The sequence below is a fragment of the Rhipicephalus microplus genome, chromosome 1 (genome assembly GCF_043290135.1).
Source record: "Rhipicephalus microplus isolate Deutch F79 chromosome 1, USDA_Rmic, whole genome shotgun sequence".
Classification (NCBI taxonomy): Eukaryota; Metazoa; Arthropoda; class Arachnida; order Ixodida; family Ixodidae; genus Rhipicephalus; species Rhipicephalus microplus.
In genome coordinates, this window is record NC_134700.1 from 234,544,367 (window position 1) to 234,560,019 (window position 15,653).

Genomic DNA, 15,653 nt, shown 5'->3' on the forward strand with positions numbered 1-15,653 from the left:
TGGGACCTGGATATCAACAACGAGTCGACCAGCTCAGGTATAACTGGCGCGACGTGCTGCACACTTCTTACCTGCGCGCTCTAGAACTGTGGAGGCTGTGGCTACGCGATTCATCGTCGTGCGTGCCTCATCTTTGTCATTCTTTCTGTGGCCTCGTACGTCATCATCCTTGTGGGGACACGCGGAGCCCACGAGGCTACTTGCGCAGGCCGATCATATTATACAACGGGGTCAGTGACGTGTAGTCTCGCGTATCCTCTGCTCTCACTGGCCGCGTACAGGTGGAGCCGGTGTTGACAACAGTGGGTGGGGGTGGCTCATCGAGAAGAGCGAGGAAGACTAAACGTTGTTCGGCGCGAATATCGTCCTTTTGCCGCGCTTGTTGTGGTCAAGCGCGGCCGAGTGCCGTTCGCTTATCGGCGCTGCCCAGAAGACCCACGATAGCGCGTCTTGCTTGCTACGAGATGCGCCGCACTGCTGGCCCGTGCAAGACGGCGCCTCGACCGAGTCCTCGCTTGCCCTCGCAGCCCAGTGCTGATTAGGGACGGTGCTCGACGCACTTGTCCGAAGGACTCCCACGGGCGCGCATAGCGACAGATTGCTGCTCTTCCGGGGCACCTTGACCGTCGTCTTTGGCGCCTCGTTACCACACACGTCGCTCTGAGGAATGGCCGAATAGCAGTGCGCCCGCGCCTTGTGGCAAGCTGACCCAAAGACGGCAGTACTTGTTTACAGAGGATCGTGACGTCGCCCAGGAGCTTATCGAGATACGAGTGGAAGGGCCGTCATGTCAAGGGAACGTGCTTTTGCTTTTCCGTTGCGCAGTGCTCTTCGTGGGCTCGTCTCGCACAAGCTAGACGCAGTATCACCGCGACGCGCTGTAGTGCACGGCATACAGCATAAAGAAAAAAAATAAGTTTACTCCCGTTAGTTCGCCACATACGCAAACGACGCCAACAACCAGATGTATATTGTTGCGCCAGATTTGCTAAACAGACTTTGGGGACTGAACAGTTGTACGATTGCGCAGCCTAAGTGTGTCGTTAGGCGCACGTGGTGCTACCCTTGACCAGCACCCCCCCCCCCCCCCCCCCGAAAAAAAAAAGATTAGAAAAATTCCGGGACCATTTGTTGTCGCCATTCAAGCTGGGGTGCCAAACAATGCGACTAGTGTCGCGCGCGTGCGTGTGTGTGGTCTGCAAGCTCCATGGCGTTGCCAGGGCGACGTTTCGCCTCGTACATGGTGGACAGCGGCCGAGCCGCCGATCAACGACACTGGGCGCGCATTTCCAGCCCGGCCGTGGCCCTCGCTCGGTTCGGCCGTTGTCCCCTCGCCTGCGTCACACACACAGCTCTGGGGTGTTTTTCTGCTGCTGTAGGGCCCGGGGTCCGGCCACCGCTTTCGAGGAAAACCCCCTCCTCGCACCCAACAGTGTAGGGGCGCATCGCGCTTCTGGGGAACGGCTAGCCGCGTCTGGCTTTAAGCGAGAACCCCCCCCCCCTCCTCTTGCCTTCCCGTTTCTTTCTTTCCCCGTGCGGCGTGTCTGCGTATGTGTGGCGTATCTGTGGGCGTATGTATGTGCGCGTCTGTGCTGCCGATTAGCATTTCCTTGTTTTGCGATTCCTGGCGCTGTAGATGTACAAAATCGCTCGTGCGAAAAAAAAAGGGGAAAAACTTGAAAGGCGCGCTCACTCCGGGAAAAGTGTTGTATAGGCGAAAGCGTTTGGTGATTTGGGGCACGCTACGCGCGCGGCCGTGGGCGCGTCGGTTTCTCTCGTTACGCTTCGCTTCCTGTTTAGTCTTCGCGCGGCGATACGCGAGTCGAAAGGTCAGCCTCCTCCCCACCGTAGGCGTTCTTGCGGCTTCGCTCACGAGTCGATCACGTTATTGCGCTACAGTGTGCTCTAGCTGCGGGGTAGCAAGCAGAGAGAGGTTCGCGCGTCTGCAACTGGTCCTCGCAATACGAGCGACATAACGCTTTTCGCTTCCACACTACTACGGTGGCGAACTTTCTGCTCTTCTGCGAGGGACGAGTGCTGTGCCAATTGCGTGCAGTGCACCTGAAGGCTAGTTGCGTTGCGCTAGAGCCAACGTCTGGCACATGTCTTCACCGTCTGCACCGCTTGAGTCCTCTGGACCTCGCCGTTCCAAACCCTTCGGTTCTGTGTCTTAGCTTGGCGGCCGCGGAGTCCTCTGCCGCTGCTGTTCGAGGTCTCCAGTATTACGCTGGCGTGTGAAGCCGCGCTCTCTTGGCAGGGCTTTGCCCTTCGGGCATCGCGCGCTATTATTGTAATCTCGGCGCGTCTCGTTTATTTATCGCCCAAACCAGTCTCCCGCTCTGCTCACTGCGGCGAACCGCGGCGCTGGCTGGCTACGTGGCGCAGGTATTTTGGCGGCGTCCCTGTCATGACGGGCCGAGCGAGTTTTGGCGCGCCGTCGCGTGTGCATTCTCCCCTGCCCTCCCTCGGGGCCTTCGGAGACGTGCCGCTATTTCTGGGACCAGCGGCGCGTGCCTCGGGGTTTCGACATACAAGCGATGGCCTTGGCTTGGATTCAAAACGCTGTGGGCGGTTCGGTTTGTACGAGCTGGCCGCAGTAGCTGCGTGCGTGCCTCGACGTTCCTCGTCGATGCCCTGCATCGCTGACCGATCCACAGCGCCGACAGTGCTCTGGACGTTGAAAGTTCGCTCTCCATGCTGAAGGAAGAAACCAGCAGTCGTGCTTTGATGGACGCCCAAGGGAAATCGCATGCGAAGGGAACTTGAGATTTCCGGCTGCACGTCTGCATTGAAATAGGGGTTTATTTACAGAGAGGCAGGCAGGTCGGCCTGAGCGAAGGAAATGTGCTCTACCCGGGGATCGGAATGTTGAAGACAAATAAAAAAGTTATGAATGGCGATGGTAAGTTAGGTAGCTATACAAAGTCCGTCAAGTTGGCACAAACGTACATCCAGTCCACTGGCTTGTGGAAAAGCTGTTCCTTGTAGATCGTCCCCTCGGCATGCCGCATAAAAGTTGGAGAAATGAACGGCAGCTACTGACAGCGTGCGGGCTGCGTGAGAGCTCTTTGACGGCGTCATTTACTGGCAACGTCCTCGCGGTGCCAGGGACATCAAATGGTTTGACACTGCATACGAAAATAAGTGTACCTTCATTTCCGGCTCAAGCATGGTCCAAATGCATGACATTCAAGGCAGGTTGTATGTGTCACTCGTTTTCTAAACTAAATTTTAAAACTTCAGCCAGCTCCGCTTGGTGTATACTGATGAAACACGGAAGCTGGCGGCTTTCGAAGAAGTCTTCGCTTCGTCGATTTCTTTGGCTGGCCGAGTACAATGGTACAATAGGAAAGGCGACATAATCTGTCTTCGCATAGAAAATAAGTGAAGGCCTTATTAAACTTTTTGCGTGGTAGTGGCCTATTGAATAGGCTATAGCACCCCAGGTCACTTTTTTTCTTTTCTTTTTCGCGCATCTATGTCGCTCTTCGCTTTTTTCCCCATCTTCATTCTCCCTTCCTTTAGTGCAGGGTAGCAAACCCGACGCTCCAATTTCTGGTTGATGTGTGGAGGAGTGGCAGGCGTAGTAGTTGGCGTCAGTTGTGTGAGTAGTGAGGAGAAGAGTGGCCCATGTCTGTAGCGGAATTCGTGCACTTTGTGTGGCACAAACCTGTTTACCATCTACGATGGCCCCCGGACATGAAAATTGGACTTACTGCGTGTCGTTACGTAACTGTGAAAACTGCGCCTCTTTATTTGTCTCTATCTTACGACACACACTGCTTAGGAATTGACGTGAGTATATACTTCGGTACCTCACGAAGGCCTTTTCACTCCGGCGGGAAATTGTGTTATAGCGCGGTGAAGTTAAGTTGTCACTACGTTGTCGATGTGTTTGTTGTGCTCTAATGTAACTGTTATACGTTAACGCACAATGAGCGGTATTGCCTGTTTTTCATAGTTTACCTTCGCTACAGGCTCAGTTGTTCGAATTTGGCGAGATAGCCCACTGGTGGCGGCGCACGTCGAGAGAACCGCTCCAGGCCTCGAGTTTTACACATTTACTTATTTCCGGCCGATGTGAACACACTGTTTATCCTACTTCTCCCAAGACTTGTTGATCCGCAGCAAATGAGCACTGAGCTGTCGCAAGACCGTGCCAGTTTTTTTTTTTTTTTTTTCAAGTGGCGAGTTGCCATTTCGTCCGACTGCAGTATTTTCTTGAGGGAAGCGAAAGAAAACGCACCAAACCGCGTATATGCAACTCGATCGCTGCTTTCCTTCAGCTTTCGCCCAGTTTCCCACGTGTCCACTGACCGACCTTCTTTCCGGAGAAAAAGCCCACCTTACGGCACCTCCTGATGCGTCCGGGGTCCGTTCACGCGAAACGGGAATCCGAGCTGGCCGCGTTCGCCGAGACGACCAAGGAAGGGAGGAGGTGGGGTTGGTGGGTTCGGGGGGTCGCGAAGCCGCCGACCTTGACCTCGAGACCCCATTTTTGCCGCCCCGCGGTACGAAACACGTGGCGGCGAAGCGAGAGGATTTACGAAAGAGGCAGGCATTTCCTGGTGCCTCCATGACCTCCCGGTGACGGACCGCGGTTGTTGCGGGGTGAGAAGCGACGCTGCTGCCGTCTCCCGTTCAAAGAGGGAAGCAGTGGGGCTGGGTAGGGGGAACGCGTTCCTTTTTTTCTTTGTGAGTGTTGTTCGCGGTGCTGCGCCCTTTCTGGGCGCCACCTGGCGTGGAAGGGAACCGTAGCCGCATCGCCGTAATCATCACCCCCCTTTCGTAAGCTCCCACGTGGGCTTCTGTAACCTCGGCCGACCAGGAGTTTGCGTCCCTGGGCCCGCTGTCGCGCGCGGCGGGCAGGGGTCGCTGTCGTCGGAGAACCTCGGTCGTTGCGTCGGTCGCTCGACAGACGCGCCGTCTCTCTTGCCGTGGTGCGCCGGCTGGCCGAGCATTTGGCTGGGCAGGGTTCGCCTCCCCCGACCGCTCCCGTCTTGCCCTTCCCTCGGGGTTTGTCTCGTGCCCCCTTGGCACGAATTCTGGCACCGAGCCAGGCTCTGATTAATTGCTGTTTTCTTTTTTTTCTCTTTGTTCTTTGGCACTGCCATAGTTCCCTCCCTTCTTCCTGTGTGCTCCTCCCGACTTGTCGCTGAGACACCCTCTCATTTTCCTTTTTTATTTCGCCCTATATAGAAAGGCGGTGGGCCCCGCCGTGGTGGTATAGTGGTTAAGGTACTCGGCTGCTGACCCGCAGGTTTCGGAATCGAATCCCGGCCGCGGCGGCTGCATTTTTGATGAAGGTGAAAATTCTGTATGCCCGTGTGCTCAGGTTTCGGTGCACGTTAAAGAACCCCAGATGGTCGAAATTTCTAGAGCACTCTACTACGGCGTCTCTCATAATCATATGTTGGTTTTGTGACGTAAAGCCCCACATATCAATCAATAAAATTAATCGGAAAGGCGGCGAGTCTCATTGAAACGACGGGGCAAGCACCCGCCGTTCGTTTCTATCGGGAAAGGAAACAAACGTATTTTTAACCAGTCCAACTTCTTTTCAGCAGCCTGATTTTTCTGGGCCAGATGGTACACGATGACAGGGCGAAGCTTCCAGCACCTCGCACAAAGAGGAACTTGTAGTGTTCGTTTATATTATTTCGCTCGCAACGCGCTGAGAACATTGCACTTCGATGTGGGGCCTCTAGTTTCGAACGCGCCGCTTTCAAGTTGTACGGAAGCGTCGCGAAGATGCCCCCGAGTTTCACCGCCGGGACCACGTGCGGCCAGGTGCGGAGTGACCGATGGCGGTTGACTTGGGCGTCGTTGTTGCACGGCTGGACATCATGCGCGTGCTCGTACAAAGGTACGCGATATCGCCTACGCTGTATACAAAATAAAAAAATGAAGGTTCGCCATTGTGGCATGGTTGTTACGGTGCTCGGCTGCTCATTCGAAGGTCGCGGGTTCGATTCCGGCCTGGCATTTCGATGGAGGCAAAATGGCCCGTGTATACTTGCGATATCAGTGCATGTTAATGAACGCCAGATGGTCGAAATATCCGGAGCCCATGACTACGGCGTCTGTCGTAATCACTTCGTGATTTCGGGACGCGAAACCCCAGATAATATTACTGTTAAAGAAGATCAAGGAACGACCGTGCGGCCTTTGGGGCGGTAGTCTGCGGCGAACGAATGACTCCCCCGGGGTGATTTCTTTCCGAGCGAGAGCGATGACGAGTCGTTTCGCAGGATTGTCTAAGTGAGCGAGTCTACGCCGAACCTCCCCAATCTGTATAACTTACAGCTTCTCGCTGGCCGTTTGCGTCGGCGTTTCTACGAAAGGAGTTCCATTGTCTCGGGGTTTGTACGGGAAACGTGCCGTCTGTCGCAAAGCGCCCGTTCGCTGTGTCGTCGTTGCGTTTCGTTTGGCTTACTTGTATTTTTGTTTCCTCCTGTATCGCCGTAGAATGGCCGACTTTCTTCTTGGTCTCATTGCGCAACCTCTGCCGTTATTGTGTTTAAGGCTAGGGAAATAACGCGAAAGCAAATTATAACATTGTAAAACAAAAGCATTTCTAAATCACGATACCGCCTATCCTGCACTGTTTTCTTATGTAAACCGCGCTTACATTCTACCTGAAGTAACAAAATGAAAATGTACCTATAAATTGCCATACTTCGTAGCCTATTCCGTGCTTCCTTATTTGGAAACACGCTTACAAAAAAAGAGAGAAAAAATAGTGACGTGAGGTGGTGCCTGTGACGTGAAAGAATTTGATCTGCGATACTTCTTTTTCTTTTGTTTTTTTATTGATCTTCTCCATAGGTACATGTAATTTTCAAAACACAGTTGTCACGGTTTCTCAACCTGTATCTTCGCTTTCGTCGAATTTATTTGTCGTCACAGGAAGGCAAGAGAAAAGTGCTTCCTCAGATGTCATAGGTCAGCCGTTTCAGGTGCGAATTGCTGCGGCTCGGGTATAGCATCTTTGGTTTGTAGCGGAGGTGTGTACCTTCCACGTTCTTGCGCTACTCCATTTCATTTCTGCGAGCGCCTTGGCATCAATACTGGAATGAAATAATTTCCACTGTGGCCATGAAAGGCGATATTATTATTATTATTATTATTATTATTATTATTATTATTATTATTTGGAGTTTTAAATCTTAAGACCACGATATATGATTACGAGAGACGTCGTAGGGGAGGGCTCCGGAACTTTCGTCCATCTGCTGTTGCAGCACACGGGCCTCTGGCCTTTCGCCTCCATCGGAAGGTAACCAGGATCGATCCCGCGACCTTCGTCAGCCGAGCGCCACAACGGCTGCTCCATCGCGGCGACCGCCACGCAAGTCGAAGCGCAGCTGACACCTCATTCAGTGCGGGTACAGGGCCAATTTCGCAAGTTGTGATGGAATGATTGTCATTTCGTGCCCAGGTACTGTAAGAATTGCGGCATGGTACTCGCCTTGATTACCTTAATTAATGGAAAGATTGCAGAACGGAGAAAGTACGGAACTGGATTTGCATACCCGATAGTACTGTGCCCGTATGACAATCTTGGTAGAGGTGTTGTGTACGTATACTTGCACATTGTCAGTTCTTAAACATTCAAACCTTGTTCCTTTGTCCCGACCCGGCGCCTGCAGCAATGGGAAGCTCGCCGATCGCAGCCGCCCAACAGACACTCGCACGACTCTACACACACAAGAAGAAAAGGAATAAAGCAAAACTTAGAAGATCTGGAGCATTCACATACGCTGTATATGTCCACGCAATGAACATCCTTCTAGCTGTACGAGGTACCTACTTTCGTAGTGCCTCGAGTTTGATAAGCGCCTTAAACGGACCATTTCTTTAGATCGCTTAATTCAATGTTTGCTGTGGTGCGAACCAATCAAGGAGGTTTTACTCTCTTGGAACCGATGCCTTCGAACAAGGCAGCACCGATCGGTCTCGCACCGCTCAGTCGCATTTGGCTGCAGTAGCGCTGCGTTTTTTAATCACGTCGCGTGTCGTCGGCCGCATGCGACGTCCACCGCCGAAGACTATCCGCCGGCGGCTATCGACCCGCAGCGCTAATTCAACGGAGGGCGCCCGTCGTTCGCGGTGACAGCGCCGTCGACGTACTGAGTATACTGAGACGATTGTAGCGACCTCGCGGCGTGCAGACTCCGCCCAGCCCAAAGCTCGCCACTGTCCTATATGGTCACGTGACAACCGGCACAGCACTTGCAAAGCTGCCTCCGAGCACACTAGGGAGCCTTCATCTGCGTGAGCGCGCTCATGAAGTCTCCCCAGAGCAGCACAGGCTCGTCGCAGAGCCTCCCGCGTGTTCTGAACCTGCTGGTTGTCACGTGATTAGAGTGCGGTGGCGAGCTTTGGGCTAGGCGGAGCCTGCGCTCCGCGGCGTTGCTAGAAGCCTGTGAGTTTGTTGACGGCACCTTCTGCTGTTTACAAACATGGAACATATGAGGGGCTACCTGGCTGGTATTAATCAGTGGTAAATCACGTCGTCCTAGTGGGTACCAATAGGCGGGAAGCGCTGCCGAAGTTGGGGGCAAAAGTGGCGTTGCCAGTGGGGCAGGGGACGCGAGGTCGTCCCTGCCACTTGACAAGTCGCACTGACCTAGAAAAATTGGACGAAAGCGAGAGACTCGGTTGGTAGTTAGCTACTATGAGGCAGTGTCGATGCAGCCAGTTTAGCTGTGTGTTCCCATTAAAATATATTGTAAGGGGAGAAAAATACGATTAGTAGTGGGAGCTTCAGCTCACAACCTCCGAAAGACGCATTCGATGCCTTACGCTTTGCGATTGTTTACCAACAGAAGATGTCGCCAATGCGTATCCGCACCTGGTTTCCTTAGCTCGACCCGCTTGCCAATTCAGCATTGGTGACTGGGACAGAAGAAAAGGAACCATTTGGGATCAACCGGAGGCTGCGGGTCGGGTGTATGTCAGAGCAGTTGGTATCGCCGATTTCGGAACATCAGTTTAAGCGCGAGACAGACGTGCGATTTTACGTGCGATGCGGCATGCGTCGTCGGCGATGCGGCAGCCGGAGTGGTGACGTTTCGTGACGTATTATCGCATCGCACCGCCGCTTCGCTGGTCCGGCGTGCATCAAACCGGCCAGATATTTTCGTCGCCGCATTGGACCGCCGCATGGCCGGGGCAAATTGCAGCGCGTGCAAATGAGTAGCGTCATTGAAGGGTATATGGCTCTGGCGTCACGCCGCTGGTGGCGCCATCTCCCTGTCGTCGCTGCCATCACCCGTGGTCCAGGCCAGTTAAGGCGAGTCGATAGAGTGGCGCGAGCCTGGATTTGCTGATATCGCCACTTGCGGCGGCGTGACAAACATCGAGTACATTTCCTTTGTGACGTGAAACCATTCCGAATTGAATAAAGTGATGTTTGAAGTGTGTCATTTCTGCAAGACAACGCCCGCTTTGAAACCATTAGCGAGATAAGAAATCGTGAGCAACGATGCAAGGTCATTTCGCAAGTAAACGCCTGGTGTGTCTGTCTGACGTCTCTGTGAGCCGACTCGCTTTGCTTCCGCATTTGCTGTTCATATCGATGTCATCGATATAGTAATAGCGTATGCTAACGCATTACATACGAGTGCAAAGCTCAATGGTGCTGTCAAAAACAAGCGCTCGATGACGAGCTCGCGCGTGTGAACGGCGTAGGCGACGGCCGGCGCTCGCTATGGTTGGCCTTACCTGTCGGGAGTCATGAATAGTCAGCTGTTGCCGCTGTAATTGCGACGTGCTTATCGCTTACGAAGGCGTTTTATTCATTGCTTTCATCGAACGAAGCGTGGCTGTGCAATGTTGCTTTGAGCTTCATTACGAAGATACGAATTCGTCCGACCGTGCATGTCGAGGTTCCGCATGGGGGTGGAACCCGCTGCTGATAACTCCTCCGCCCCCGCGTGTCCCGAAACGCCGTATGCCGGCGCATCGTCGCGCCGCTGGCAGCAACGCACGGACAATCGCGCGCCTGTCTCGCGCTTCGTTCGGTCGTTGGCTCCTTCGTAGCCAGATGTTTGTGCGGATTTTTATTGTGGCACTTCAAGAATATCTCACGGCAGCTAAATGTCGTCCAAGGTCCTCGCTCCTGTCTTGACCACGTGTTGTTCGTACGCCTTGGTTTCATGTGCTGGTACAGTAAAGGGGATTCACGTGGCGTCGGACGTAGGCGATGTGTATACGCACGTCTGTTTGCCTTAGCGCATTGGCACACTGCTTGCTCGTTCCCGCCAGGCGTCGCCGCAGCACGTGCACAGCCTGTGCAGGGCGGCGGCAAACGCTGTTGGCGCGAAGCAACACAGGCGGCAGCCATGCTGCGCGATTGACTGACGGCGAGGAACCGCGTAGCTGTTCTCGCATGTGTGCGAACTCGTCGCAGTCGGTGCCGCCAACAGCTGTGCATTCTTGACGCTGTTCGCCAGCTCGATGCTAGAGTGCGTTGCGCGCGCTCTTCGGGGTCTATGCACTGCGCTCACAACGCGTATTCAAGGTCAGTTGTGTCTGGCACGCCCCCTCCTCTCTCGCGACATATTCGCTAATTCACGGTCGCCTCGCAGCGCAAGGACTCGCGCTCCTCCCGTTGAACCTCGAGCGGCGGAAGAGTGTGCGCTTATTATGGCGGGCCACCTGCTGCCGCCGGCCATGAACTACCACCCCGGATACGAGGAGGTGCCGCCGCCCTACGCGGTCCCGGAAGACTTCTGGCGTGCGTACCCACATCACCACCTTCACTGCTTGCTCGACCGAACACATCATCAGCTGTTCTAGGAAGGTGTTGGATGCCTCGGGGGAATGTCATCCATTACTGTTTGGCTGCACGTCCGAGCATGCATGTTGGTGGGGGCACACGTGTAGGGCACACAAGGGGTGCGGATAGTAATGGGCCGCAGTCGTAGTTTGTATGTTGCTCGCAGCCAGCGTCATTTTCCTGGACGGATTCTTTGACGCGTGTGTATCTGACGTGGCTTGAAGCTCCGCGGCGACTAACTTATAAGCACCCCCCCCCCCCCCGCCCCCAAGTCCCCAAGCAGTGCATTGAGACTGTACTTCGCCGACGAGCTTCATCCGTAGTGTAACTTTCGACCGCGGCGACAGCGAAATGTGCAGAACGTCTTTTTTGTTGTTTTTTTTGTTTGGCGCTGCCTTTGCTAAGCACTTGCCACAGTTTATCTATCTGGGCGCGAGTGGCTGCTGCTGCTGCTTTGCGTGGCTGCTGCCGAAGCGCTGTGCCCCCTTACAGCAGACCGAGGCGCGTGAGAAGCGCGTGCACAGGTGCTGCGTTCCGTGAGTCAGAGTCGGGGCCCCAGCCGCTCGGAGCTGTCTTCGCGCAGCCCGAGGCCTTCGCCAGGCTATCGTCCTTCGCACTGTCGTTGCCCCCCTGCGGCCGACCTTTACGCGGCGCTCAGCTTGATCCGTTGTTCGTCGCCTCCACTACGAACTGCAGACACGCTTGCCGTCGGAACACTTGCTCAGGCGCGTCATCGCTGCGGAGAACGATTACGATTTGCCGAGACGCAGCCGTTGCGTCACCCGCGGTTTTGCAGCCTAGAGACTGCCTAGAATCATACCTTCACGATATTTCCGCTTGACACCGCTGCTGTCACTTAACTGAAACGTATACGCCTATTATGAACGCCTCTGCCCGCCGTATACTGCTCGTGAACGACTTGTTTTCTTTCGAGTGGCAGTTTAGACGTTGCAACAAGCCGCAGCTCAGTATATAAAGGAACGCTGACATTAGAACGTCTCACATATCCCATTTTGCTGCTTAGGTGACGTGCATGCATATGAATGCACGTTTTGCTTTCTTCTTTTCTCGAGTGTACGAACACATTTATGTCGGACACGTGCGCCAATCCATCAGGTCCGCTCGTACGGTTCCTACAGAAGTATTTTAGCGTTGGAACGAAATGCGAGAGAGTGTTGCAATTAAACGTTCTTAAACTTGGCGGGTCGATCCCCCTTGCAGCCGACATGCGTCACGGAGAGACTCCCAATGTCGCGTGACGCACTTTTCCAGCCCTCGCGGAAGAAGCTATAGCCTCCCGCCGCGCATTGTTTGGGGCGGTTAGTTACAAGAAGAGGCAGCTCTTCGCTGCTTTCGCCGCGGCGCACTGCAAGTGCGCTATTTTCCCTCTGCGAAGGAGCGCTTGTCTTTGCGGCGCGATTCATTTGTTATATTTTGTGATACAAGCTTCATTGTACGATCGGCCGCTCCTCATAAATCAACTCTCCGTAGGCTTTCGCAGCGGCCGCCTGTCGCGGCCTCTTCTTTCTTTTCTTATATCTTGGGAACACTGGCTTTTGCATATTTAACGTGCTCGCTTTCTTGCCGGGGTGCGTCGCTTAAATGTCGTTATTCCGCGTTGGTATTGTTTAATGCACGATCATCTTTTTTCCTTGGTCTTCTGCGTTATGGGGAGAGTTAAAAGGTAAACGAGTAGCATGTGTGTGAAGAGAGAAAGATAAAAACACTGTGCACTACTGCTTCTAAAGGCGTTGCTAAGGTTCGCCTTTCGAAAGGGAGAGTGTGAGGGCTGTCATATCGGCGCTTCGAGTCTAATAGTACTCTGGCATATAGGGGGGGGGGGAAATGAATAAAGGAAAAGAAATAGCACAGTTTTTTTTTTCAGTGTTCGTGCGAACAAGTTTAGGCCACGTCCAAGTTTGCCCGCCACAAAGGCGGTCGTGGTCCCTTTTAAACATACGCACAGGAACAGTCGCCTTTTCTTTTGTTCTTTTTTGGCGTTACATCTTTTTTATTTATTCACTTTTGGGCGTGTTCCTATGCATAGTTAGCTCTTTTTGGAGTTTCAACGCGATCGTCATTTGAGTTATTTCCGTAACAGCGATTATTGGAGTCGTGCTTTGCAGAACTGAACATTTGCTCCCGATAAAAAAGGAGAAAGACAATCAGGCAATATTAGTCCCAAGTTTAGTATAGTCAGTGCATAGCTCACGGAATGTCTTCAGACAGACGTACATGCACACTGTGGCATTTGCCTGACGACGTCAGTGGAGGTTCGGTAACGTGCGCTCGGACAATTCACTCGTTATTGATTACTTCCAGTTTATCGGAGATTAGGAATGCTGTTTCGCATATTACGACTTCCTGCGAAAGCTCATGGGAGGAGGAGAGGCATTCCTTCATGCTGTCGTGCTTTAAAGGTCACACTGCATCTGGTGACGTCAGTGCGCCGCGAAAAGAGAAAAAAAAAATCTTAAGATTGCTCTATGAGGAGGGAAAATGATTAATTTTGCTCATCGAATCTTCCAAAATTTTGAGAACACTATGTGTGGCGACACACCGTAGCTAACCGATCGACAGTAGGTACTCGGGTGCTGCGATCGTTCAGTGTCCATGGAATTGGTGGGTACATGGATTCGCCTACCTAGTCTTCGTGATTTTGGACTTCGCACGCACCCGTGGCTTTGTTTTTGCTGTGGCTTGCTTTTGCTTCGAATGAAAGAACGAACCGTTATGAACTTCGTGACCCGATTTGAATTGGCCAGCCTGAAAGGCTAGGGTGGTGAAGCGCTACCGCAGAACATTTGCTGATGATAGTCGTTTGGTGACAAAGCAGACCCAAGCCACGCGAATCCAAACGGTGCCAGAAGAACGAATATTAGATGAGTCCGTATGCTACCCATCATTCCCATGCTCGCTGAAGCGCCGTCCGTTGCAGCCCCTCTAGCGCCATAGTTCCACACCAAAGCACACGCACAGCAATTAACATCGTTGTCCTTACAAGAGGCTGCAGCCACCACACCTGTCAGCCTACGTCGCGTCGGTTTCTCAGTCTCAAAAGCGACGGATCCCGGTCGATGGGTTTGGGGTGCAAGAGGACAACACAATGTGGAAAAGTTTAGGGGTTGCCAGGTGTTGCTTATCGCTCGTGGGCGTGGTTCGGCTTCATTCGTACGACATGTACAACCTTGGCACGTGGACGTCGTCAGCTCACACTCTGATCAGAACTTTGGGGCTTCACCCCATAAGTCACATCACTGAGGCCGCTTAACTTCATAAGGGTGGGAAATGGCGTCGTAGCAATATTTCCGATTTCTACTATACTTGTATACGTCCATTGTTTAACACATGTATGCACATATTGAGAACAGGATCGCTACATTTAAGCAACGCGAACAGGTCACGATACACTCATCAGAGGCGCTGAACGTCAGCCTCACTTGAGGTTCTTTCACTTCAATTGAAGTTGAGCTCTTGTGTTCTGTGTGTCATTGCTTGTTTTTCTGTGTATATTAAATTTTGCGTAGCTGTCCTGTCTCAAAGTTCAGTATACGAGCTCTGTAGATTGTTTTACGCATGCCACCAATGGGGCTGTTCATAGCGCCGTTTGTAGCTCACGGAACGTCTTCAGACAGACCCTATGGCATAAGACACTATGGCATTTGCATGGCGACGTCAAGAGGTTCAGTAACGTGTGCGCTCATTTAGAAACTAAATGAACGATGCCTACGCATGTAAGAAAGGCTGCAAGTGTGGACGCATTTGGCTTTTGATGACTTCATTATAAAGTGAAGTCACGTCATGCGAAAGTGCGGAATTGTTCGTGCATGAAAGCCCAACAAGGGAGTGCGCACGAATAAAACATTTAAAAATATGTATAATTTAGGATTATTTTCCACAAGTCGCTTTTGTATGTGCAGTAAAACCGCACGTCTCATTTCCCCTTGCTGTTTTGTTTGAAAACATTTCGTCGTGTATAGATGAAGGCATTAAGCTGTGGTAGACGTCACTGATGTCGTGCACGGATTGAGCGAGTATAAATGCAACATGTTTGAACTTTGTTCCTTCGGCACTTAAATCGACTTTCGACAAGTGAATGACAACGATTAATTTGTTATTATATTATTATTGTAATTGCGATAAGGCTGCAACATACGCACGTGAACCGTTGATAAAGGTGAAGGATTACACTGAATCCCACGCCGCTCGATAAGGTCATAGCGAACTCGAAGACAAAGTTATGCGTGCGTCACGCACAAATGTCTCTCGCTGACTGTTCAAAATGAATATTTATCGTGCCGCTTGCGCGCATAGTGTTTACTGTTAACGGCGCTTTGCGGGCAACGTGCAAGTATACAGCGCCAGCTATACGTGCTACAGACTGTGGCTTATGGTTGCGCCGGGTTGGTATAGCGTGCAGCAGGAGGCACCTCACTGCCTCTTTTAATTAGTTGACTCGTTTACATAAAAAACGTGTAGTCTTTGCTAGGTGAAGGCCCTCAGTCCATTGCGAGCGCAATGGACTGAGGATGAGGGCCTGATGGACAATATACTTTATAGGAACTGTGATAGCAAAGATAGTGAGCGCCGCTCAGTCATCCGTGTGTTTGAAAATACAAAATGAATTTCACTAAGGTTACGATTTGGGACGATTCGTTTACCCAATTGGCTAGAATACAGAGGCTGCGTGACTGAGACACACGAGCCGCAAACTTAGTCCGAAGGGGGGCCTGAGCCAGTGACAAACGGACGTATGCGGTACGGCTGTTCTTTGCTTAACTAGATGTCCTGCAGCATGAGAATGATAGCCATGTCTATGTGTGCTGGTTAAGGAAAAGAAATAGCAAACTGTAATTACCCTCTCTCT

General features: G+C 52.4%; 1 protein-coding gene across 2 annotated transcripts in view; it reads left to right on the forward strand.

The window, feature by feature from the left end:
• EcR (Ecdysone receptor) overlaps window positions 1–15,653 on the forward strand; it is a 180,720-nt gene that overhangs the window by 136,819 nt on the left and 28,248 nt on the right. Inside the window, exon 1 of one of the 2 annotated variants that reach the window (XM_075891619.1) lies at window positions 10,576–10,744. The exons of the other annotated variant lie outside the window; for it this stretch is intronic. Within the exon in view, the coding sequence (XP_075747734.1) occupies window positions 10,654–10,744 (91 nt within the window). The 5' untranslated portion in view covers window positions 10,576–10,653. Of the gene's footprint in view, window positions 1–10,575; window positions 10,745–15,653 lie in introns of those variants that run through there. 2 annotated transcript variants of the gene reach the window in all.